The following is a 23,505-nucleotide window of genomic DNA, read 5'->3' as shown; positions in this document are numbered from 1 at the left end:
TGCTCAAGGCTGTTGCTCTACCCCTTGAAACACAACTAATTAATTAAGTAATTAGTGTTAATTAATCTGAGAAAAGAATCTCATATTTTTTTCCTGCTCAGGGTTGGCTTTGAACTACTATCCTCAGATCTCAGCCTCCTGAGCAGCTAGGATCATAGGCACCAGTCATTAGTGTTAAGCTTTAAAACTCACTTTTACTTAATTTCCCAACTATCTTTTGATGGATGGCATTACAGGATTCTTCCATAGAATTTCCTCAGGGAATTTTTAATATCCCTGTTCCTTAGGCTGTAGATGAAGGGGTTCAGCATGGGGGTAACCACCGTGTACATCACTGAAGCCACTGACCCATACCTGGGAGAATGAGAAACAGCTGAACTGAGGTATACTCCAAAGCCTGTTCCATAAAATAAGCACACAATGGACAGGTGGGACCCGCAGGTAGAAAAAGCTTTGTACTTCCCATCTGGAGATGGGAGCTTCAGAATGGAAGAAACAATTTTATAGTAAGAAAAAAGGATGCCTGAGATAGGGAGAAAACCAAAGATGACAACAATAATATACATGATTACATTATAGGTCAACGTGTGGGAACAGGCAAGATTGAGGACTTGAGAAGGGTCACAAAAGAAATTAGAAATCACCATATTCTGGGTGAAGGTACATCTTAAGGCAATCAAATTATGCAGTAGGGAGTCAAAAATGCTAACTAAACAAGACAGTGCTGCAAAGCAGACACAGAGCCTAGGGTTCATGATGATTGTGTAGTGCAGGGGGTGACAGATGGCCACAAATCGGTCATAGGCCATCACAGTCAGAAGCATGTCTTCCATACAACCAAAAATGAGAAAAACAGACATCTGTGTCAGGCAGCCTGCATAGGAGATGGCTGTGCTGTGAGTCTGAATGTCCAACAGCATGTTGGGGACGGTGGTGGAGGTGAAGCCAATGTCAGACAAGGAGAGGATGGAGAGAAAGAAGTACATGGGGGTGTGGAGGTGGGGGTCAGAGCTGACAGCAAGGATGATAAGCAGATTTCCAAACATGGTGATCAGGTACATGGACAGGAACAGCCCGAAGAGGATGGGTTGTGGTTCAGAGTCATCTGAGAGGCCCTGGAGATGGAACTCTGTGCAGTGTGTTCCATTTGGTCCTATGCTGTTTGAATTCCTTTGGGAAACAAAATGATTTAGGCAAATTAAAAACAAAAACAAAAACAGACATCCAGCCTGCTATGTATGTTATTTCAAACAATCATAGCAAGATAGTCACACTTCATTTTCCCCATCTTCTTCAGTGGTTCTCATTTGTCACTTTGTTTTTACATCTTAGAAAGATGTAAATATTTGCTTATGTGTTATTTTAATTTTCTACTGCATACATTTTATCAGAAAGACAGTCAAATGACCCATGTTAAACAATGAAGAATATTTCATGTAACACATTCCTGGTCACCATCAGGTAATGGTGGCTCAAGCCTAATAACTTAGCTACTCCTGAGAATGTTTAGAGCCAACCTTGGAAGACAAATTGATGACACTCTAATCTCCAGTTAACTAACAGAAAGCTAGAAGTTCAGGTGTAGTTCAAGTGATAAATGCCAGCATTTTGCAAAAAGGGTTAAGAGAGATCCTGAGGCTCTAAGTTCTAGACTCCACACTTGCACAATAATAATAATAATGATAATGATAATAATAAGTAGTTAAGTAAGCCAGTAATGAACTAGTAACAAAGACTTGTATAGGATAAAGAATGTCCTTCTCACTTTAAGAAATAATTATTATTTTCAAGGAAAAATAAAAGATGCTCAAAGTAATTTTATTTTCCTATTAGAGTTTTTTAAATTTCCTTTATTAAGCTACGAATGCATCTTCTACTAGAGGCAGGACTACAGTAATTGAACTCTAAATTAAAGTTTATGTTTAAAATCAGGAAAACTCTTTTTCCCTTGTGACAATTATCTCCTTGTAATTTATATACTAATTCCTACATTTCATATTTATGCTTCCTCATGAAGCAAAGAGCCAGTCACCTTCTATTTGTCATTCAAAATTGATTGATTATACAACACCTATCCATATCTAGTAAATCTCATATTTTCATAGAAGTGGTTTAAGTAAGAAGGTATATAATATATATAATATAATATTATGTCATTACTTCTGAATGCTTCAGAAGTAATAAAATATTAAAAATATTTCAATTAAAAATAGGGTGGAATTTTTTTCTTTTGTTTTGTGTATGAGTGTGTGTGCAAATGTAAATTCTGAGCCTTGAACTGAAGGCCTAGGAGCTGTCCCTAAAGATTTTCGCTCAAGGCTAGAGCTCTACCACTTAAGCCACAGCTCTACTTCTGGATTTTTGGTTTTTAATTGCAGATAAGAGTCTTGTGGATTTTCCTGTCCAGGTTAGTTTTGAATTAGAATCCTCAGATCGTGGCCTCCTGAGTAACTATGGTCATAGGCGTGAGCCACTGACACCTGCCTGAAGGCATATTTTTAAACTGCTTCTAGTTTTCTGATCAAAAATGAAATCAGACCAGATTTAGGACTTTTTTTGAGATCCAGTGGTCTGAGTAATTGAATGATGTGTCTATAATATGTTGATTCTCTCTCTATGTGTTCTATGCTTGTGACTATTTTCCTGTAGTAGATGCAGTGAGGGCGACTCACCATCTTTCTCTGCAATCTCACAGACCCCACAAAGGAAGAATACCATGAATGAGGTGTCTCCTCCTGGGATGAAAGTATAGAAATAGATGTTCAGGCTGTCAAGGAAATAACTTGTTGGGAGTAAGTCAGATTCCTTCTGACGCTACCCAGAAAGAAAGCCTAATGTAGAGATGACAATTTCTTACTTAACTAGTTGAAAAGAAAAATGACACTTTATTTCTTTCATTTAAGATACTAATGATGTGGGTCAATATATCAAAACTATGCTTGTGAATCAAAGAAGCTACAGAGAAAACTTTGTTCTGCATCTCAGAGCTCTCAATAAGTATTCATGATGTACCCTGGGTGCTGGTGGCTCACTGCAATTCTAGCTACTCAGGAGCCTAGGATCTGAGAGTTGAGGTTCAAAGCCAGCCCAGGCAAGAATATCTATGAGATTCTTCTCTCCAATTCACCAGTAAAAAGCCAGAAGTGGAGCTGTAGCTCAAGTGGTAAAGCACTAGCCTTGAGTAAAAATTGTGCAGGCACAGTGCCTGGGCCCTGAGTTCGATCCCTAGGACTATCACAGAAGAAGGAGAAGGAGAAGGAGAAGGAGGAGGAGAAGGAGAAGGAGAAGAAGAAGAAGAAGAAGAAGAAGAAGAAGAAGAAGAAGAAGAAGAAGAAGAAGAAGAAGAAGAAGAAGAAGAAGAAGAAGAAGAAGAAGAAGAAGAAGAAGAAGAAGAAGAAGAAAGAAGAAGAAGAAGAAGAAGAAGAAGAGGAGGAGGAGGAGTAGGAGGAGGACGAGGAAGTGGAGGAGGAGGAGGAGGAGGAGGAGAGGAGGAGGAGGAGGAGGAGGAGGTGGAGGAGGAGGAGGAGGAGGAGGAAGAGGAAGAAGAGGAGGAAGAGGAAGAGGAAGAAGAGGAGGAAGAAGAAAGAGGAGGGGAAGGAAGAGGAGGGGGAGGAAAAGGAGGAGAGGGAGGGGGAGGGGAGGAGCAGTGGGTACAGAAATGGAGGGACAAAGTGCAAAGTGTAACAAATGCAGCAGTGATACTCAGTAGACACTCTGTTGAAAATGAACTATACTTGTGGGCAGGATGGGAGGAAAAAACTGGGAGAGAATGAAGGAAGGGGAAATATTGTCCAAAAAGAAATGTACTCCATCACCTGACTTACAAAATAGTAACCCCTCCGTACATTACTTTTATAATAACAATAAAAATATTTAATAGAAACAAAACAAAACAAAATTCAGGATGCAATGCTTCCTGTCATAATCCACCTTTCCCTTACTGCCACTTTCTTAAGCATTTTTAATATATCCAGAATAATTTGAAATGTAAGATGTGACACAGACATTACAAGTAAACAAACTAACCATTCATGTTTTGTCCTCTTATAATCTTCCTTCATCCACACAACCTCTTTTCACACTTACTGGGTGATGCTGTATCTCAGTTGGGTCATTTGTAAGAGCTGGAGAGCCAATGATTCACCCCTGTCCAGTCTGAAGGGAAAGCTCAGGCCTTGTCTTGAATTTGGATATGAAAATAGTGCAAAACCACAATCTCTTGTACAAGTTCATGGAAGAAATATCTAGAAATGGAGCCACCTGCACCTGGGAAGGATCTGTCTGATGGTCTGAAGGCAGAGGCTGATTCTTGGCAATTTAATTGACTTTGAATGCCCTGTGTGCAGAGCTCACAATTAGCTGAAGGTACCATGTTATTCAAACCTCCATAGGTTTCCCTATGCCCTTATTTACTCTTCGTACAGAAAGAAGAGAAACCCCTAAAGATTTATAAATTCTTCTTTCCCTAAGCATCTAACACTGCATAATCCACTTGTAACTTGTGTATTTTGTTTCAAATGGTGAATTGGCATTATTTATTTATTTGATTTTTGTGATGGTACTGGGGCCTGAACTCAGGGCCTCTTGATCTTGCTTGGCTTTCTTGCTCACAGCTGGTATCCTACCACCTGAGCCATGCCTCCAATCTGACTTTTTAAAAAGACAGAAAATGTTATTGTTCATTAAGGTATTGTACAAAAGGGTCATCATTTTATAAGTCAGGTGATAAGTACAATTTCTGTTTGGACAATGTCACCGTCTTCCTTTGCTTTTTCCCCAGTCACATGGATATTATTAACACCAAGAACCTTTAAAATAATTTTAATACAATTGTATTGTTATTATTAAAGTGTTGTAAAGAGGGGCTCCATTTCATAAATCATATAATGAGCATAATTTCTTTTTTTGGACAATGTCACCTTTACCCCGTCTCGTGTATATTTAACACAAGGAAATTTATTGATAAGACTTGGTAATTCATTTATACTAATTAGTAATTAATATGACTTTGAGTGAAATCTCTATTGTATGATAAGCATATAATAATCACACCCAATTGCACTTTTTCTCCTCTTGCTCAGACACTCATCCAAATATGATTCCCCTCTTAGGTCAACTCTGTATTCCACAGGAGCAATAATGCATAATATTGGTCTTTCTGAGTCTGGATTCTTTTAAAACCAATTAATTGTCTATTGTGGTACAATAGACATAATATATAGTACACCGCTTCCCTGCACATGGTTGTTTTGGGTAAGCATTAATCATATTTCTATAGTGCAACAATCAGTACAAATTATCACCCCAACTCTTTTTCCTGGTTCTGGGACTTGTACTTTGGACCTGAGTGCTGTTCCTGAGCTCCATTTGCTCAAGGCTAGTGCTCTATTGTTTGAGCCACAGCTCGACTTCTGGCTTTTTCTAGGATTAATTTGGAGATAAGAGTCTCACAGATTTTCATGCCTGGATTGGCTTCAAATTTTGACCCTCAGATCTTAGCCTCCTGAGTAGTTAGAATTACAGACATGAGCCACTGGCACCCTGCAATAACCTCAAATTTTTCATCCTTCCCATACTCATATTCATACTCATTTTAAATTCTTTACAATCCTTTCTATCCCACCTATGGGTGTCTCCATTTTTTGGTCACAGTTTTGAAGAAATTTTTTTAGAGATCTGATTCCATAGCAAAATATAAGCACAACCGTGTTTATTACAGCAATATTCACCATAGCCAAGGTATGGATTCAGCCCATCTTGTAATCTTATTGTAGCTGTTTTTTTTCTTCCTAGTGTGGTTGACCTTATAAATGCATGCCTACCTTTCCCTCACATTTCATGATCACATTAAATTGATAGGAATGACTTTTTCTGCAGTTTCAAGGAATCACTGTCATGAGAGAAATTTCATTTGCTATTTCCAATGAAGTCTGGGGAATGGAGATGACTAGAAAAAATAGAAGAATAGAATGATACCATGCTGATATTTGCTCTGATCAGAAAATTAGCTCTCAATTCCTCACTTCTGTAGAGCTAAGACTCTTTAGGGATGGGCTTCCCTGAATAAAATAGGCAGCTGAAAGAAATGTTTGGGATGCTAATGGAAGCCATATTTGTCTCCACATTAGGAATCTGTCTGGCACCTCCTCCTCAACAGGCCTACACCAACAAGAAAACCTCTGCCCAGACACCAGTCCTTCTGACTAGGATCCTGATGACTCATTTTATCTTCTGAAATTCTGGAAGGACACTTCCAACTTCAACAGCCAGGAAAAAGTTTGAAAGGCACTCTTCCCCTTAAACCCACAGCACCCATTTTTTTCTGTTCACATAGGGAGTCTCATGAACTATATCCTCTCCAACAGGGCCTAGAGCTATGTGACTTGAATCACAGGCATGAGTCACAAATCTCAGGTAAGGAACTATTGTTTTAGAAGGAAGATTATGGTAACTATATCTGCATCATCATTTTTGATCCAGACATAGAATCATGCTGACTTAATAAACTAAGTTCTATACATTTTGTTATAACAAAAGGCCTGATATAGCTGACCATCAAAGGAACTTTCTTGTGGCGAATGAATTTGAGAGAAGAGGGGTAAGAGAAGGATGATGAGTGAAGAAACATAGCATAATAATTTGATTATTCACTTGGGTTCACAGAAAACATATAGATATATATGTTTATGTACATTAGTCAATCCTGGGGCTTGAAATCAGAGCCTGGGCACTGTTCCTGAGCTTTTGCAATCAGGGCTAGTACTCTGCCACGTTGAACCACCATACTTCTGGTTTTACTTTCCTTCCCTGGCTGGCTTTGAATCAGGATTCTCAGATCTCAGCCTCCCAAGTAGCTAAGATTACAGATGTGAGTCACTGGCATCCACATGAGAATATTTTGTTTTGTATTAATATGAAGAACTTAAATGGGAACTGCCTCCTCAGGAGATGGGAGGGCAAGTGGAGGAGGTGATCCAGAGCAAATACTTTATGTAAAGTACTTTACGTACAAAGTACTTTACGTACAGGTATGAAAACTGCACAGTGGAACATGATGGAATTACTTTTAATAGGGGGGAGGAGGAGAGTGTGGAAAAAATGTTAGCAGGCGTAAGGTTGATGGAGTACATTGCAAACATTTCTGGAAATGTTGCAATGAAATCTTCTTCTACAATTAATGTATGCTAATAAAAATATCTTAGTTAAAAATTACCTAAAGAGCTTGATAAGGTATAGACTGCTGATTTTTATCTTCAAGTTTGGTTGAATAAGCACATGTGAAGTCAAAGAACATATATGCACACATATATACATATTATATTATATGTGACTATCTATAACATATACTATATATGACATATACTATATATTTTCTGTGTCAGTACTAGGGCTTGAACTCAAGGCCTTGGTGCTGTCCCTTGGCCTTGTCTCTGAAGTGTGGTGCTCTACAACTTCAGTCACAGCTCCAGATGTAGTTTTTGCATAGTTAATTGAAGATGAGAAATTTCCTTCCTGATCTGATCCTCAGATCTGAACCACCTGAATAACCAGGATTACAGGTATGTGAACCACGAGCACTAGATGAGAACATGGATTTCTAACATGCTATCAAATGATGCTGTAAATCACCAGTCCACATGTTTTCTTTTTTTAATTTCTCTTCATTTTTCCCCTTTAGATTCGTTAACAATATGGAAGCCAGAAACAAAACCAGAGTTTCACATTTCTTCATCCTGGAACTGACAGAGGATCCCACTGCACCCTCTCATCTTTGGACTCTCTCTTTTTTCAGTTGTGGGGCTTGAAGTCAGGGGCTGGGTGCTGTCTCTGAGCCCCTTGTACTCAAGGCTAGTTTTCTACCATTTGAGCCACAGCACCACATCTGGGTTTTGAGTGTTCATTGGAGATAAGAGTTTCACCAGAATTTTTCTCCCTGGGCTGGCTTTCAACCATGATCCTCAGATCTCAGCCTGCTGAGTAGCTAGGATCACAAGCATGAGCTACCGGCGCCCAGCTTTGGATTCTTCTAACCATTTACTTGGTCACTATCCTGGGAAACCTGCTCATCATCCTGGTCATCAGCTATGACCCCCTACATCTACAACCCCCTGTACACTACTTCCTCTCCAACCTGTCTTTTATTGACATATGTTTAAGCACTACCACCATCCCTAGGTTGCTGGTGAACATCCATACACAGGACCAGCGCATCACTTTACACTGGTTGCCTCCCTCAGGTTTGCTTTAATTTGAATTTTGCATTCTTGGAAAATGTCCTTCTGGTTGTGATGGGCTATGATTACCATGTGGCCATTTGTTACCTTCAGAGCTACATGGTCATCATGAACCCCTACCTGTGTGAGATGCTAATTCTCTCATCCCTAATCTTTAACACTGGGAACTCCTCTGGGTATGATGCTATTGAGCCTGTCCTTCTGCACAGATCTAGAGACCTCCCCCCCATTCTTCTATGAATCAGCTCAGTTCATCAAGATTGTCCTTTCTGATACTTTTATCATAACATCCTAACATAAGTTTGGACTTTCAGATTTGTTGGCATTCCTGGCTCTGGAATTCCTTTTCTCTTATACTCAGATTGTCTTTTCCATTCCATGAGAGGCAGGTATAAAACTGTCTCCACCTGTGGGTCTCACCTATCTTTTTTGTCCTTCCTACAAGGGTAGGTTTGAAGGCATACAATGGTTCTACTACTGATTCACCCAGGAAGACTTTTGTGGTTTCAGTGATGTATGTACATGGTGGTCCCTCAAATGCCAGACCCCAATATCTACAGCCTGAGGAACAGGAAAGTGATGGGAGGGAGACTTGAAGAAATTAATCCAGAGGGCAGGTGTTCTTCTGTAAATACACGTGTTTTGGGATTGATTTGTAGAGTATCTCACTGTGACAGGGTTTCTGGGGAGTTGGAGCATCTCATGCTTTCTTTCCTCATGTGCTTCTCAAATGATCAGATGACATACAAAGCTAATTATATTTCATATTGAGTTTGTGATTTGGCTTCCTGCCTGGGTCTGTGATGTTAGACAACTCTTAACCCATTCTCAATTTCCATACTCCTGTTCATTTGCTTACTTCCTAGGCTCAGATTTATACTATCCAAGCTAGGAAATCAGCCTAGATAAAGAGAAATGGAGGAATGGATAAAGAAATATATTGAAACACTTGAACAAGTCAATAGATTCCAACTGGAAAGAAGTGGACATCTTGTCATTTCAACAAACCACATGAAAATGGAGGATATAATGTGAAATGAGATAAGCCAGACACGGAAGAAAAAAAATAGTTACCTGTTCTCTCACACATGTAGGTAGGAGTCAACACTTTCGCATGGATGTGTAGAATAATGAATCTAGAGTTTTGGGAGAGCTTGGGGGAAGATATAGACAAAGGGGGAGTGAATTTGATTATTATTCTGAGTGAATGGAAATATTATGCTAATCCAATTAATAGGTGTAATTAACTAGTATTAATAAAACATCAGAAAAGTTCTTGGAAATGCTCCCCAAAAAGTTAAACTTCCCTAACAGCAATTTCATTTTTCTGATTCTTCTATAGAAAAATTTCCCAGGAGCACTTTCCAGACCCACTTCCTCCCCTAATTTTCCCCTCACCATTGTCTCCAAAGTCAGTGCAATGAGCCTGTAACGTAGCACCCAGAAATGGAATGTGTCAACCTCATTCTGGCCAGAATGTAATTTGTCAAATTTCCTATACCTAATATATTAGCTGTATCAACTCTAAGTTAATACTTCCCAAAACATCATTCTCACTTGTTTTTCACATCCATTTTACTCTACAAAGATATGAACTCTCTTTTCAAATACCTTCCTCATCTCTCCAGCCTGTACCAGGCTCAGTTCATATTCTCCTCCTCTGCTCTTTCTTCCTACCTTGATTTTCACTCTGTGTGTGTGTGTGTGTGTGTGTGTGTGTGTGTGTGTGTGTGTGTGTGTGTGTGTGCGTGCTCATGTGCGTGTGCACGCGCACATGCATGCACGCATTTGTGCTGGTACTGGGACTTGAACTCAGAGCCTGGGCATTGTCTTGTAATTTTTTTGAATTCATTTAAAAATTATCTCTAAGTAGTCGTACAAGCAAAGTATCATTCAACAAAGAAGTTTATGCATATGATGCATCTTGATCAGTATTACACCTCCTTCAACAATAATCTACATTTCTTATTTTTTTGATATATACAATGAATTTTTGAATACATTCTCCCTGTTTCCCAACCCCCAACCCTCTTCATTTGTTTACCCCTCTCCCCTTGACCCCACTCTTGCCTGCATACACTCATTTCTTGGTGCTTATTTTGTTGGGTTTTGAATTAGTCTTTTTTTTAAATAAAAAAGAATACTATTTGAGCTCTGTATAGTATTTATAATTATCTTGCATACCACCCAGCGTATTTACTCATAGATTTATAGGCACATTCTATGTATCACTAATGGTAGAAAACAGGCAACCTTTTTTTCTCTTACTTCACTTAATACAATTCTTTCCAAGTCTTTCCATTTCCTTATGAATTGTACGATATTATTCTTCCCTTAGCTTTTGGCTGATACTCCACCACGTGAGCTTGCCTTGTGTCTGGCATTCTCTAGTAAACTGGAGATAGGAGTCTCACAGACTTTTCTGCTCAGGCTATCTTTGAACTGAGATCCTTCAGATCTCAACATCCTTTATAGTACAGATGTAAGCCATCTGGGCCCAAGAGAACTTGATATTTTAATGAGATTCTTCAGTTCTACAAGTCAGAAGAGCTTTAGCTAAAATGCCTAAAAATGTAGTCACTCTAGTTTGCTCAAATCATTACAGTAATTATCTTGAATAAATCATGGCACTCAAAAATTCTTTTTCTCCCATTGGTTAGCTTCACTCCAGTATTCATTCTTGTCATAGTTACTTAGATGAGTTGCAAAATTCAGACAATGCTACTATAAATCTCTCAGCATTTTCCAATGTTAGTTAACAGTCCACTAAGTATTTATTCTCATTAAAACATGTTTATTTTAGCCAGCATCCATAATTCACACTTGTAATCCTACTTATTCAGGCTGAAATCTGAGTATTGCAGTTCAAAGTCAGCCTGGGCAGGAAAGTCCATGAGATTCTTATCTCCAATGAACCACCAAAAAGCTGGAAATGGAGCTGTACCTCCAGTGGTAGAGTGCCAAACTCGAGCAGAAAAGCTCACTGACCATGCCCAGGCCCCTGAGTTCAAGGCTTAGGACTGGCACTAAAAAAAAGTGTGTTAATTTTTATTTCTGTTTAACAATCAAACTCTAAAAGCTTTTCCAAATACTCAGTATATTGATTCCTATCTGTTGCCACTTCTCTTCTATAAAAGCTACAGCTTCACTTAGGAATTTAATGAATGAAAATTCCAAAATGGAGACTCTGTGGATTTGAAGCCATCATAACCTCTCTACCTCCCTGAGACTCTGGTAAGATAATTAGCATGATCTTATGGGCCTGTGTGCTCTAGCTCTCTCATACTAATATATCACTCAGAATGAGAAGGGATTTTGTCATTAGATTCCCTTGAGATAAGACCCCCGGATACAAGAATGAGAGAGAAGAGGAAAAGAATATTGTGTAGAAGGAAATATCTCTGGCTTTTCAGGGTTAGAAACACAGTCACCCAGGACTTTTTCCCCTTCCGTGACCTATGCCATTTAATGACTTGTGTTGCCCTTGGGAGAGAAATGGCAACCAGCCTATGACTAACAAAGAGGGCTGATAATTGAACCCCAGGGCCCCAGACACTGCAGATAATGGACTGAACCTGCCTTACTCCAAATCAATGCTCAGGTCAAAAATCCAGACTCGATAAATGCTACATGTTAAATGCTTGTTACCTCACCAGCCCACTTGCCCTTCCTACAGATGCAGTCACCACCTTCCTCCTCAAAATCCAGTAAAAAAAGTAAATTCTTCACTCCTGGATTCAAGGTAATCTGATGTTCTCCCCCAACAAATACTATAAGGAATTAAAGGGTTTTTTCCCTATTTATTTAGTTATATTGATCTTTGGGCTTGAAGTAAGAGCCTGGACTCTATTTCTGAGTTTTTTCACTAAAGGCTAGTGCTCTACCACTTTGAACCACTTCTGGCTTTCTAGTGGTTCATTAGAGATAACAGTCTCATGGACATTCCTGGGCTTTGAACTGCCAACCTCAGTTTTCAGCCTCCTGAGTAGTTGGAATTACAGATTAGCACCTGGTGGTGGCAGCTCCTCCCCCTCCTCCCTCTCCTTCCTCTCCTCCTTCTCCTTCTCCCTCCTCCTCTTTCCCACTCCTCCTCCCTCTTCCTTCCTTTTCATACTCCTTTCTCCCTCTCTGTATTTCCCTGCCTCTCATTTTCTTTCTGTTTTCAAGATCATCCACGAGGTCAGAGATTTGTCTTGGGTAAAACCAAGTCTCTGAACTAATTTGTAATCCTGTTCTTACTGAAGTCCTTCCTCTTTTCAGTCACCTCTCTCCATAGTCACATTGTTGCTCTATCTTCCAAGCACCTAAAGAGTCATTTTCCTCCTGAGTATGAATTAGACCCTTCTGGAAACATTTAGAAATTCTTTGCCTGTTTTACTTCTTTAGGTGTGGAGAAATTGAAGTGAAGTTAGCCTTTTAAGTTAAGTTAATTTCTGGTATTAACTTCATTAATTATTTATTTTCCCTTAAAGAACTCTAGTCAGAAAGATGCAGATAGATGGATAAATGAGAGAATTACTGATGATAATGTTTCATGGTAGATCCAGTTGTGAGAACAGAGAAACTACCACTTAAAAGACTGGATTTAGAGTCTTTTGGGAGTGCTATCAGGCAGCAGGGGGCTCCTGTCACAAAGTCCTACCTCCCTAAATACAACTAACAGTGCTTATATAGCCCCCAAACCACACAAGGTGCATGGACTTAATCTTAACAAAGTAGATAGCAAATCAGATGTGAACACAAGCAAAGTAAATAAAAAACCAGTGAACACTCAAATTCAACAAAAATGTTAAATATAAGCCAAAACAAATCAAATGTAGATGCAATCAATGGAAATCAAAAACCAATCATCCAAGGAGAGTAAAACTTTTCTGGAACTTACCAACTCAAAACACATTTATAAACTAAAGAATGCCATCTGTTATCAAGGCCTTTTGCTTAGACCCAATCTTCTTAGTTCAATATATTGCTAGATGGTTAATGGACTAGACACAGTTAGATAATAGATAAATGATAGATATATAAATAGATGATAGACATATACAAAGTTAGTATAGATGGATGACAGAATAGCTATTAGATAGATGATAGAATAGACAGATAATAGATAGATAGATAAATAGATGAAAGTAAGATAGGATATAAAGATGCTAGGATTTTGTGTGTGCACATTTAGATACACTTATGGTAGATGTATAAAGTATTTGTGAAACAGGGTCATGTGACACAACCCCTGCTGATTCTGAATTCTCAATCGTCTTTCTCAGCTTTCTGAGTTCTGGGATTATAGGCATACATCACCATGCCCACTAAACCATGTACTCACTCACTGTGCATACAATTAGGACAATTAGCAAACCTACTACCACATATATTTAGAACTTCTACCTAGTGAGCAACAGGAGAATTTTTGCAATACAGATTGCAGTCTTGTTGACACATATAGTTTCCTTGCTGTGCAACCAGAGAGAAGTTCCTGGCTGAGCAGACTCCATTTGAGGAGGGTGAGTCTTTGTGGAGCTACACAGTAGATTTTGGTCGTGTGTCTCTTAAAATTGCACAGCAAGCTATTAGGAAATACTTTAACCAACTGAAAAGTGAAGGGAGCATTCAAATATGCAATTATGAAATCACTTCTCTGTATTACATTTTTCCATTAGCCACATATGTGTGCATACATATATATTTGTGTGTGTGTGTGTGCACATGTGTGTGCATACATGCTGGTTTCTGGTACTAGGGTTTGAACTCAAAACCTGGCTACTGCACTTTAGGGTTTTTTTCATGGTGGTTGTTTTGTTCAAGGCTCACATTCTACCACTTAAACCACAGCACCACTTCTAGCTTTTTGGTTGTTCTTTGAGGATAAGAATCTCACAGATTTTCCTGCCTGGGCTGGATTTGTTTGAACCGCAATCTTAGATCTTTGTCTCCCAAGTAGCTATGATTACAGGTTCCACTGGCACCTAGCGCCCTTAGAAATTAAGAAAAAAAATTGAAATAATACACTGCTCTTAAAGTCCTCTTTTTATTCTATTTTTGATCCTCTCATCAGGAGCCATCATCACTGGTTGGAATTTGCTAACAATTCTCCATGCTTACTTGCAGACAGTAATGTGCAGGCAATGACATCATAAAAAACTATTTTTAGCAAATACAGATTACCACTGGTGTGGGCTGTCTCTGACAATGAATATTAGGCTACTTAAAATAATATTGAGTAATATAGGAAGCAGTGTTTAGACAAACTGTATAATATGTATCATATATAACATAATGCACTGCTTTAATTCAGCAGCAGAATTAAATATTATACATTTTATATCTCATGTATAACTATATATAATATTATATAACATATATAATGATGAATTATGCTACATCTAATATATAATATCTGTATATTGTATCTTATATATTATACACTATATGTAACTAGATTATACATAATATATAACATAGAGTTATAATATACACTTTGTATATGTCATGTATACAGTATTATTTCTAATATAATATTATATATAATATAATACAATTTATTATATAGTATATACTATATTATCATACAATACATAACTTATATATGACATTGTATGACAATTTATTATATATGACATACTATATATTATATATTACATGATATATTACATATCACATAATTATATATTATATCATTAATATTCAATTCCATATATATATTATTAATATATAATTATATATGTGCAAGTTGGCATAAGATGCTGATGGCTGTGTCATGTTATTGAACAATGTTTCAGAATACCTGTGAAGTCCATTGCCATAGTTATCCCTTCAAGAAGGAAGGTCAAGATTGAAAGAGGGCCACAACAGTGATCTGCACTGTATTAGTTCTTTTTTTTTCTTTTAAGAGAAATTACACCCAAATATTTGAATATAAATTTGGACATGTCTGCTGGTGGATGTGAAACCCCTTCTTTTCCACTCATCTGTCATTTTCAGGATGCCTGACACACAACATTAAAAACACAATAATTTCTATTTATTTTAAGGGCTGTTTAAGTTTTCATGTTTCCTGCCACAGTGGTTATCATGATCAGACTGCTCTTCCCTTTGAGTATTAGTTCTGTTAAATTACATACATCCAGAACTCATTGAGGTATATTTATGTTTACATTTTATATTTATGTTTACATTTACTATGTTAAGCATTAAGACCCGAGAGTTGTTAATAAAAAAGGGAAAGATGTGGGCAAGCAAAAGGGAAAAAAAAGAGTACCAAGAGAAAAATTTCTGTCCCTCATTTGTTTTATAACATGTGTCCTTTCATTTTCTCTTAGCCCCATCAACAACATGAAACCAAGAAACATCTCAGATGCTGAAGAATTTTTCCTCCTGGGTCTCTCAGGAGATCTAGACCTGCAGCCTATCCTCTTTGTTCTGTTCCTGTCCATCTACCTGATCACCGTGCTTGGAAATCTGCTCATCATCCTGGCCATCAGCTATGACCCTCACCTCCACACTCCCATGTACTTCTTCATCTCCAACCTCTCCTTCATTGACATCTGCTTCATCTCCACCACTGTCCCCAAGATGCTGGTCAACCTCCAGGCTCAGAGCAAATCCATCAGTTACCTGGGCTGTCTCACGCAAATCTGCTTTGTCCTGCTTTTTGCTGGCTTGGAAAATGGAATTCTGGTCATGATGGCATATGATCGGTTTGTGGCCATCTGTCATCCCCTGAGGTACAATGTTATCATGAACCCTAAATTCTGTGGGATGCTGGTTGCTCTATCCTTTCTCATTAGTTTTCTCGACGCCCTCCTCCATACTTTGATGGCACTTCTGTTGTCTTTCTGCACCCATCTGGAAATCCCTCACTTTTTCTGCGAGTTGGCTCATATCCTCAAACTTGCCTGTTCTGACACTCTTATCAATAACACTTTGGTATATTTGGTGACGAGTCTTTTGGGTGTTATTCCACTCTCTGGGATAGTTTTCTCTTACATTCAAATAATCTCTTCTGTCCTGAAAATCCCCTCAGCTGGAGGAAAGCATAAAGTATTCTCGATCTGTGTGTCGCACATAATAGTTGTCTCTTTGTTCTATGTGACTGGTTTCAGGGTGTACTTCAGTTCTGCAGGTACTCACTCAGACAGCAAGAGTGCCATTGCCTCAGTCATGTACACTGTGGTGACCCCGATGATGAACCCCTTTATCTACAGCCTGAGGAACAAGGACATGGTGGGAGCTCTGAAGAAACTCACTTCTAGAATCATCTCCTTCCATTGGTGTGGCAGGTGTTGACACTGCTTATGTCAGGAATAAATAAATAACAAATGATACAGAAGACCTGGCCAATTCCTTGGAATGTAGAAAACTGGAAGTGGAATAGTTACTGATTAGAATCACAGAATCTGATGCCTTGAGTATAATGCTACTTACACCGGACTAGAGCTCTGTGTATTTTGATCATCTATTCAATTTTGGCAAAGTCTTGTGTATTCATCTCTGATTCTGACATCATTAAATCAGTGCACATACAGTCATGTAATCTCTATATAGCTATGGACAGGTATAGTGAGGTTTTGGTCAACAAGGAACCTTTCTATAAGATAGTAGTGATTCCATCAGGTTCCATCTGAAGGAGAATAAACAAAGCTGACACATTGAGATGTTGTTGGTAGAATTACCCCACTAGTGGAAACAATCAAGATTCCTTTTCCTCATGTCCCGACTTTTATCCCAGATCTGCACACACATACACACACACACACACCCCTAATAACTTAGAAAGAGCTGATCTCTTCTTTAGAGTCTTACCCTCAAGTAGCTCAACCTGTTCTAATTTTTTAAAGAAACTAACCCCTCCCAAATGTAACAAACCAATCACTAAATGGCCAAGGGAGTTAAGGAAACTTTTCAGAAGAAGAGATGAGAATGGCGAAGAAATGCATGACAAATAGTTCATCATCCCTGGCCATAAAGCAGATGCAGATTAAAAACGATTCTGAGATTCCATCTCACGCCAGTTAGATTGGCCAACATGGTGAATTTGAACAACAACAAATGTTGGTCAGGATGTGGGGGAATAAAGATCCCCACTGCACTGATGGTGGGAATGTAAAGTACTACAACCACTTTGGACAGTAGTCTGGATGTTCCTCAAAAAACAAAAAGGAGATCTTCCCTACAACCAAGCCATATCATTCCCGGCCATCTACCTTGAACATCATGAGCCAGGATATGATAAGAACACCTGCAAATCCATGTTCATTGCCACACTATTCACAATAACCAAGACATGGAAACAGCCTAGATAACTCACAATAGGGATTGAATGGGTAGATTTAAAAAAATGTGGTACCTACACAATGGAGTTTTGCACAGCTATTAGAATGAATAAAATGATGTCATTTGTGGGAAACAGTGGAACTAGAAAAAATCATGTTAAGTGAGGTAAGCCAAACTCAGAGAGACAAATGGTGCATGATCTGTCGCATATGCAGAAATTAGATCTAAAATAGACTATGATATGATAAAGGATACCGGATTCTAGATACTCACATACAGACAGAACAAAAGAGTATCTGGGTGCTGTTCCTGTGAGTTTTTTTTTCTCAAGGCTATTTCTCTACCACTTGAGCCACAGTTCCACTCTGGCTTTTTGGTGGCCAGTTTGAGATAATAGTATTACAATTGCCATCCTGAGATCTCAGCCTCCTGAGTAGGTAGGATTATAGCTCTGAGCCACCAGCACTCAGCTCAGTGTAATTTTCATCTGCCTTTTGGTTTTTATTTTTTAAGCTAAAGATGCTTAACATTTCTTCAAATATCTTTTCACTATTTATATTTGTTTCAAAACTATGCCTTCAGTTTATTTATTTGCCCATTTATTAATTGGGTTGTTTGTGTTTTGGGGGTTTAATTTTTGAAGCTGATTTTATGTTAGTCTGGATATTAATCTTTTATCTAATAAATATCTGGAAAAATGTTCTACTCTGTAGGTTAGATCTTGATGCCAAAAGTTTTTTTCTCTGCAGAAGTTTAAAAAGTCAATGTATTTTCATTTGTTAGTTCTTACTCTTACTTTTAGAGCAACCATAGTATATTCAGAAATACATTACCTATTCCCGTGTCTTCAAGGACAAAAATGATTATGTTAAATGAAATAAACCAGACTTGTCAAGACAAATATCATGTGTCTTCTCATATGAAAACTGTAGATTCTTTCACAATAGAGAAAAGCAGAAAGGAGACTATTTTGGAAGAGTAGAGAAGGCCTAAGACACTAGTATAGAGTAAATATATTTAAAGTACATTATCCACATCTATCAGAATGTCATAATGAAGTCTATTATTTTGTACAATTACATACCTTAAAAGAAAAGTCATGGGTATTTGTGATCTTATACTACTATTAACCTGCTACTTATAGTTCTATTACAACATTATGGGTAGAACATATTTTAAAACCTATCATAAGTCCTAAGATCCTACATATCGTGAAATAGACAGAAATGACTTAGTTTGTGATTTAAATGGAACACTAAAAGTTATAATGGAAGTCATGTGTGTTGTGAGCAAGGTGTATGAAGTAGAAATTAGAAAAGAAATATGAAAGACTAGGTGCCAGTGGTGCATGCCTATAAACCTAGTTACTTAGGAGGCTGAGCTCTTGCGGGCTATAGTTCAAAACCAGCCAGGACAGAAAAGGTCATGAGACCTTATCTACAATTAACCAGCAAAAAGCCAGAAGTGGAGCTATGGGTTCAAGTGGTAGAGTGCTAGCCTTGAGCAAAAAGCAAGAGTATAAGCCCTTGAGTTCAATCCCTAGTCCTGGTACAGAGAGAGAGAGAGAGAGAGAAAGAGAGAGAGAGAGAGAGACAGACAGACAGAGAGACAGAGAGACAGAAAGAGACAGAGAGACAGAAAGAGACAGAGAGACAGAAAGAGACAGACAGACAGACAGAGAGACAGACAGAGACAGACAGAGAGACAGAGAGACAGACAGAGACAGAGACAGAGAGGCAGACAGAGACAGAAAGAGAGACAGAGACACACACACAGAGATTAGCAGAAAATCATGGAGCAAATTGCATTATGTACATGGGTCCTCGAGGGACAGGAAATTGGCCATCCTGGTTTCTATCTCCAGTTTGGTCCTTTAGGAAATGCGCTCTTGGGACTAGGCTGGTAGAAGAATAGCTGATGTAATGAGGAGCTTTGGATATTCAAGCTCATGGGTATTTTAGTAAGTACACTAAGTATCATGTCACTTTCTTTGACACCCCTGCCCTAGGTAGGAAACAAAGCATAGTCTCCTACCCAGAGATGGTTCTTCTTCTCCAGTAAGGCACTCACTCATTCAATCTGTTTATAACTCCTGAGGATCAAAAAATCCACTTTATCAATATTCAGGTAAGATATTTAGTATCATTTTCTTGAAATCATTGTAAGGCACAGAAAGCTACTTGGTTAATCCTCTGGAAATGAAGGTGGACACTGTATGAAACTCTCAACCTAGAGGAGAGTAGAGTCCATAGTAAAGAGGAATAAAGTGTTCTCAGTGTCTCTCCTGTCAACTTCATGTCATTCAATAGTTTTCAATAAATTTTGCACAGATGGGCACACAGTTCACATTCTCCTGATCACATAACTCTCCATCAAGTGGAGCACTTACCTTGTGTGTGTGTGTGTGTGTGTGTGTGTGTGTGAGAGAGAGAGAGGGAGAGAGAGAGAGAGAGAGAGAGAGAGAGAGAGAGAGAGAGAGAGAGAGAGAGAGAGAGCATGCATGCACAAGCTAGCTCTGGGATTTGAACTCAGGACCTAGGTACTATGCTTTTACCTTTTCAATTCACCACTTGAGCCCCAGCTCCATTTCTGTCATATAACAAAAGCAAGATACTATTGCAAAAATATTCAGTGGAAAGAACAGCTGGAATTAGGGTTCATTCTATAGTAACTGCCTATCATGGTCCTCAAGAAAGCATTGACAAATGGGTATGTATCAGATTGAAAGAATCTGCACAGTCCACAAAGGAGTTGAGGGATACCACTCAGGCCCTGAGTTCAAGCCATAATACTGGCACAAAATGATCAACAAAAATGAATAGTGGGAATGAAATACAGGTCATGTCTTGTGGTGGAAATAGAGGGTCCCATGGTTTCCCTTATTTGCAATAACTGGTACATGTGTAGGACAAGCTATGTACAGATGTCCATATAAGATAATGCTAAACGAAATGAACCCCAAGATAGGGACACAAATATCTTTTTTTCTTTCTTGCTATTGTTTCTAACATATTTATAATGTACCATGTGATTTTTTTTGTTGATTTGTATGTAGGAACATACAAATATGTATAACCCCTGTTTTCACTGTATTTGATGTCAGTGCCCTGGTATATATAATTCTCTAATTTGGGGAGGGGAAGGGTAAAAACAAAATGCTTAAATAAGGATACAAGTTGACTCATTGTAACAGTGAGATGTACAAAATACTATGTTGAAAACTAGCTTTACAACTTCAGCGGGAGGGGTGGCTAGTTGTGGAAGGAAAGGGATGGTAGGGGTAAAATAAAGGAGGAGGCAACAGTGCTCAATAGGAAATGTCTCATTACCTTGCTCATGTAACTTTAACCACTCTGTAAAGCATTTTTACAATAAAAAATGTACCAAAATAAAGAATATCCCACTTCTTCTGTGAACTTGCTCAGCACATCAAACTCGCCTGTTCTGATACGTTCATTGATCACATGATTATATATGGTGAAGCTTGTCTGTTTGAGGGTGTTCCACTTTCTGGGATCCTATTTGCTTATACTCACATGCTTCTCCTATCTCAAAAATGTCATCAGCAGTAGGAAAGTATAAAGCATTTTCTATCTGTGGCTTTCACCTGTGCATGGTCTCCTTGTTCTATGGGAAGTGTTTGGTGGTGTATGTCAGCTCTGTGGTTACTGACTCCCCACAGAGGATGGCGGTGGCTTCAGTGATGTACACTGTGGTCCCTCAAATGATGAACCCCTTGATCTACAGCCTGAAGAACAAAGACATGAAGGAAGCCTTGAGGAAACTCATGGATAGGATAGCTTCTCTTCAATGATGTGTCATTTGTTTTGGATTTGGGTTTCTAGAACAAAATTTATGGTGACTCAGAATGCCTGAATATCCAGTCACTAAATTTTAAAAAATAATAACCTAATGTAATGGTTGAAGAACCTTTTAATTTGATTTAACCATGGCATATCTTTGACAGTTCACACATGACTTTCATACTCCCAACACAATTTAGTTGTTCAGGATTTTCTGAGGAAGAGTTTGCAGCTAGGGTTCAAAGTGTAGTAAATATGTTTGAGTGTACAATCTGGAAAGCTGAGGAGTAAATAGAAGTAGGTCAGGGACAGGCTAATTTTTAAGAAAATCTCAGCTATCGTAAACAATGCTGCAATCAACATGATTGTGTTGGTGGTGTTAGTGTGGCCTTGTTTGTGGTCATTTGGGTAAGTGTATAGGAGTGGGGTTGCTGTATCATAGGGGAGTTCTATGTTTAGCCTTTTGAGGAGCCTCCATACTGCTTTCCAGAGTAGTTGGACAAATTTATATTCTCATCAAGACTGTAGTAGCATGCCCTTTTGGCCACATCCCTGCCAGCATCTATTATTATGTGTTTTCTTGATAATGGCAATTCTAACTGGGGTGAGGTACAATCTTATTTTACCTAGATCTGAAATTTAGATAATGTCCCCAACTAGGCTACTTAGTTTAGATAACAAAGGACCTGATGAAACCCTGAAATAATGATAACTGAATCACTGCAAACCAATTTGAGGTTGAAAAGCATGTATTTTTATACTGCATGTTTATATAAGCCTTACCGTAAAAGGACAGAAAAATTGGGATTGTATGGGGTAGAACTCTGAAAGTGAGACTAAATAATTTAAGGCACCCAGATTCTGAGTACTATACATTGTCACTTACCTCCTGAGCTCCAATAGACTTGTCAGTTTTCCAAGAAGCCTGGGGAAAAAATCAGATGTGTGGCTGTGAAGAGGGGAAGTGAGAGCCCTAAATGCTAGGATAAACACAGGAGCTGCTTCTGACAGAAAGGAGCTGTATATTTATCATTGTTGGGATTGCTGCTCTTGTGTGAATGGGTAGAGCACACAGAATTTGTGGGTCTTGCCAAAAGGGAATGCTACTACACTGCTGGTGGGAATGTAAACTTGTGAAACCACTCTGGAAAGCAGTATGGAGATTCCTCAAAAGACTAAACATAGTGCTCCCCTGAAGTGATAGCATAGAGTATAAAGGTCTTATGAATGGAAGGAAGCAAATGTCTGGTCTCTGGTGGGAGGAAATTAAATCAGCAGATCCACAGTACAAACAACAACAAGAAAATATAATAAATTTGAGTACCTCAAAAACCACTATTCCTCAATTATTATCATTCCTCAAAAAATTAAACATAGCCACTCATTGGTGGGTGACTCATTCTTGAAATCCTAGCTACTCAGGAGGCTGAGATTTGAGCATCATGGTTTAAAGCCAGCCCAGACAGGAAAGTCCAAGAGATTCTTATCTCCAATGAACCATTAGCAAACCAGGAGTATGCTGGCCAAACTTTCTAGAGCAGTAGCTTTGAGCAAAAAACTTCAGGAAGTACTTTATTATAGCCAGTCTAACTGGGGTCAGGTGGTAATTCAATGTTGTTTTGATTTGCATTTCTTTTATGGCTAGGGAGGTTGAGCATTTCTTCATGTATCTATTGGCTATCCTTTCCTCTTCAGAGAAATTTCTCTTTAAGTCTTTACCCCAATTATTTATTGGGCAGTTGTTTCTTTGAGGATTTGTTGTTGGGAGATTTAATTTTTTGAGTTCAAGGTATATTTTAGATATGAGACTCTTGTCTGTTGTATGGCTAAGGAAGATCTTCTTCCAGTCCGTAGGCTTTCTATTGATCTTGCTAGCTATGTCCTTTGCCATGCAGAAGCTCTGCAATTTCATGCAATCCCATTTGTCCAACCTTTCTTGTATTTGTTGTGTTTCTGGGTCTCTAGTAAAAAAATTTCTGCCTGTGCCAAGGAGACCTAGGGTTTCTCCTATTCTGTCCTGTAATGTTTTCAGGGTGTCTGCTTTGACTCTGAGGTCTTTGATCCATTTGGAGTTGATTCTGGTGCAGGGTGATATATAAGGATCTAGCTTTAGTTTTCTACAAGTAGTTAACCAATTTTGCCAGCACCATTTACTGAAGAAGCTGTCTTTCTTCCATTCTATTATTTTAGCTCCC

General features: G+C 38.5%; 2 protein-coding genes across 4 annotated transcripts; one reads left to right on the top strand and one right to left on the bottom strand.

The window, feature by feature from the left end:
* Positions 1-230: 230 nt before the first annotated feature.
* Positions 231-10,766, bottom strand: LOC122119753 (olfactory receptor 18-like). Of its 3 annotated transcripts, none has more exons than XM_042693797.1 (2): positions 10,742-10,766; positions 231-1,129 (listed from the first exon to the last, which is right to left on the bottom strand). In XM_042693797.1, exon 2 carries the CDS (start codon positions 1,059-1,061, stop codon positions 231-233), a length of 831 nt encoding a protein of 276 aa, XP_042549731.1. In that variant the 5' UTR covers positions 1,062-1,129; positions 10,742-10,766. The 3 variants fall into 3 exon arrangements, with proteins under 3 accessions (XP_042549731.1, XP_042549732.1, XP_042549730.1); XM_042693798.1 differs by lacking the exon at positions 10,742-10,766 and adding an exon at positions 7,214-7,232; XM_042693796.1 differs by lacking the exon at positions 10,742-10,766 and adding an exon at positions 5,337-5,367.
* A 4,797-nt stretch (positions 10,767-15,563) lies between these two features.
* LOC122119745 (olfactory receptor 7G3-like) lies at positions 15,564-21,321 on the top strand. The gene is made up of 2 exons (XM_042693790.1): positions 15,564-16,274; positions 21,085-21,321. Exons 1-2 carry the CDS (start codon positions 15,567-15,569, stop codon positions 21,319-21,321), a joined length of 945 nt encoding a protein of 314 aa, XP_042549724.1. The 5' UTR covers positions 15,564-15,566.
* Positions 21,322-23,505: the final 2,184 nt, after the last annotated feature.

This window comes from Dipodomys spectabilis, unplaced genomic scaffold, assembly GCF_019054845.1.
Source record: "Dipodomys spectabilis isolate Male_0828 unplaced genomic scaffold, ASM1905484v1 ptg000173l, whole genome shotgun sequence".
Lineage (NCBI taxonomy): Eukaryota > Metazoa > Chordata > Mammalia > Rodentia > Heteromyidae > Dipodomys > Dipodomys spectabilis.
Note: the sequence above shows the minus strand (reverse complement) of the source record. Positions and strands in the feature narration are given on the sequence as shown.

Excerpts from the sequence above, each read along its gene's own strand:
- LOC122119753 (XM_042693796.1), bottom strand. The coding sequence starts at position 5,367 with ATGGAGCTCAGGAACAGCACTCAGGTCCAAA. Across the intron at positions 1,130-5,336 it reads GAACAGCACTCAGGTCCAAA|AGTTCCATCTCCAGGGCCTC; the intron begins GTACAAGTCCCA and ends CACACTGCACAG.
- LOC122119745 (XM_042693790.1), top strand. The coding sequence starts at position 15,567 with ATGAAACCAAGAAACATCTCAGATGCTGAAGAATTTTTCCTCCTGGGT. Across the intron at positions 16,275-21,084 it reads CAGCTGGAGGAAAGCATAAA|TATAAAGCATTTTCTATCTG; the intron begins GTATTCTCGATC and ends GCAGTAGGAAAG.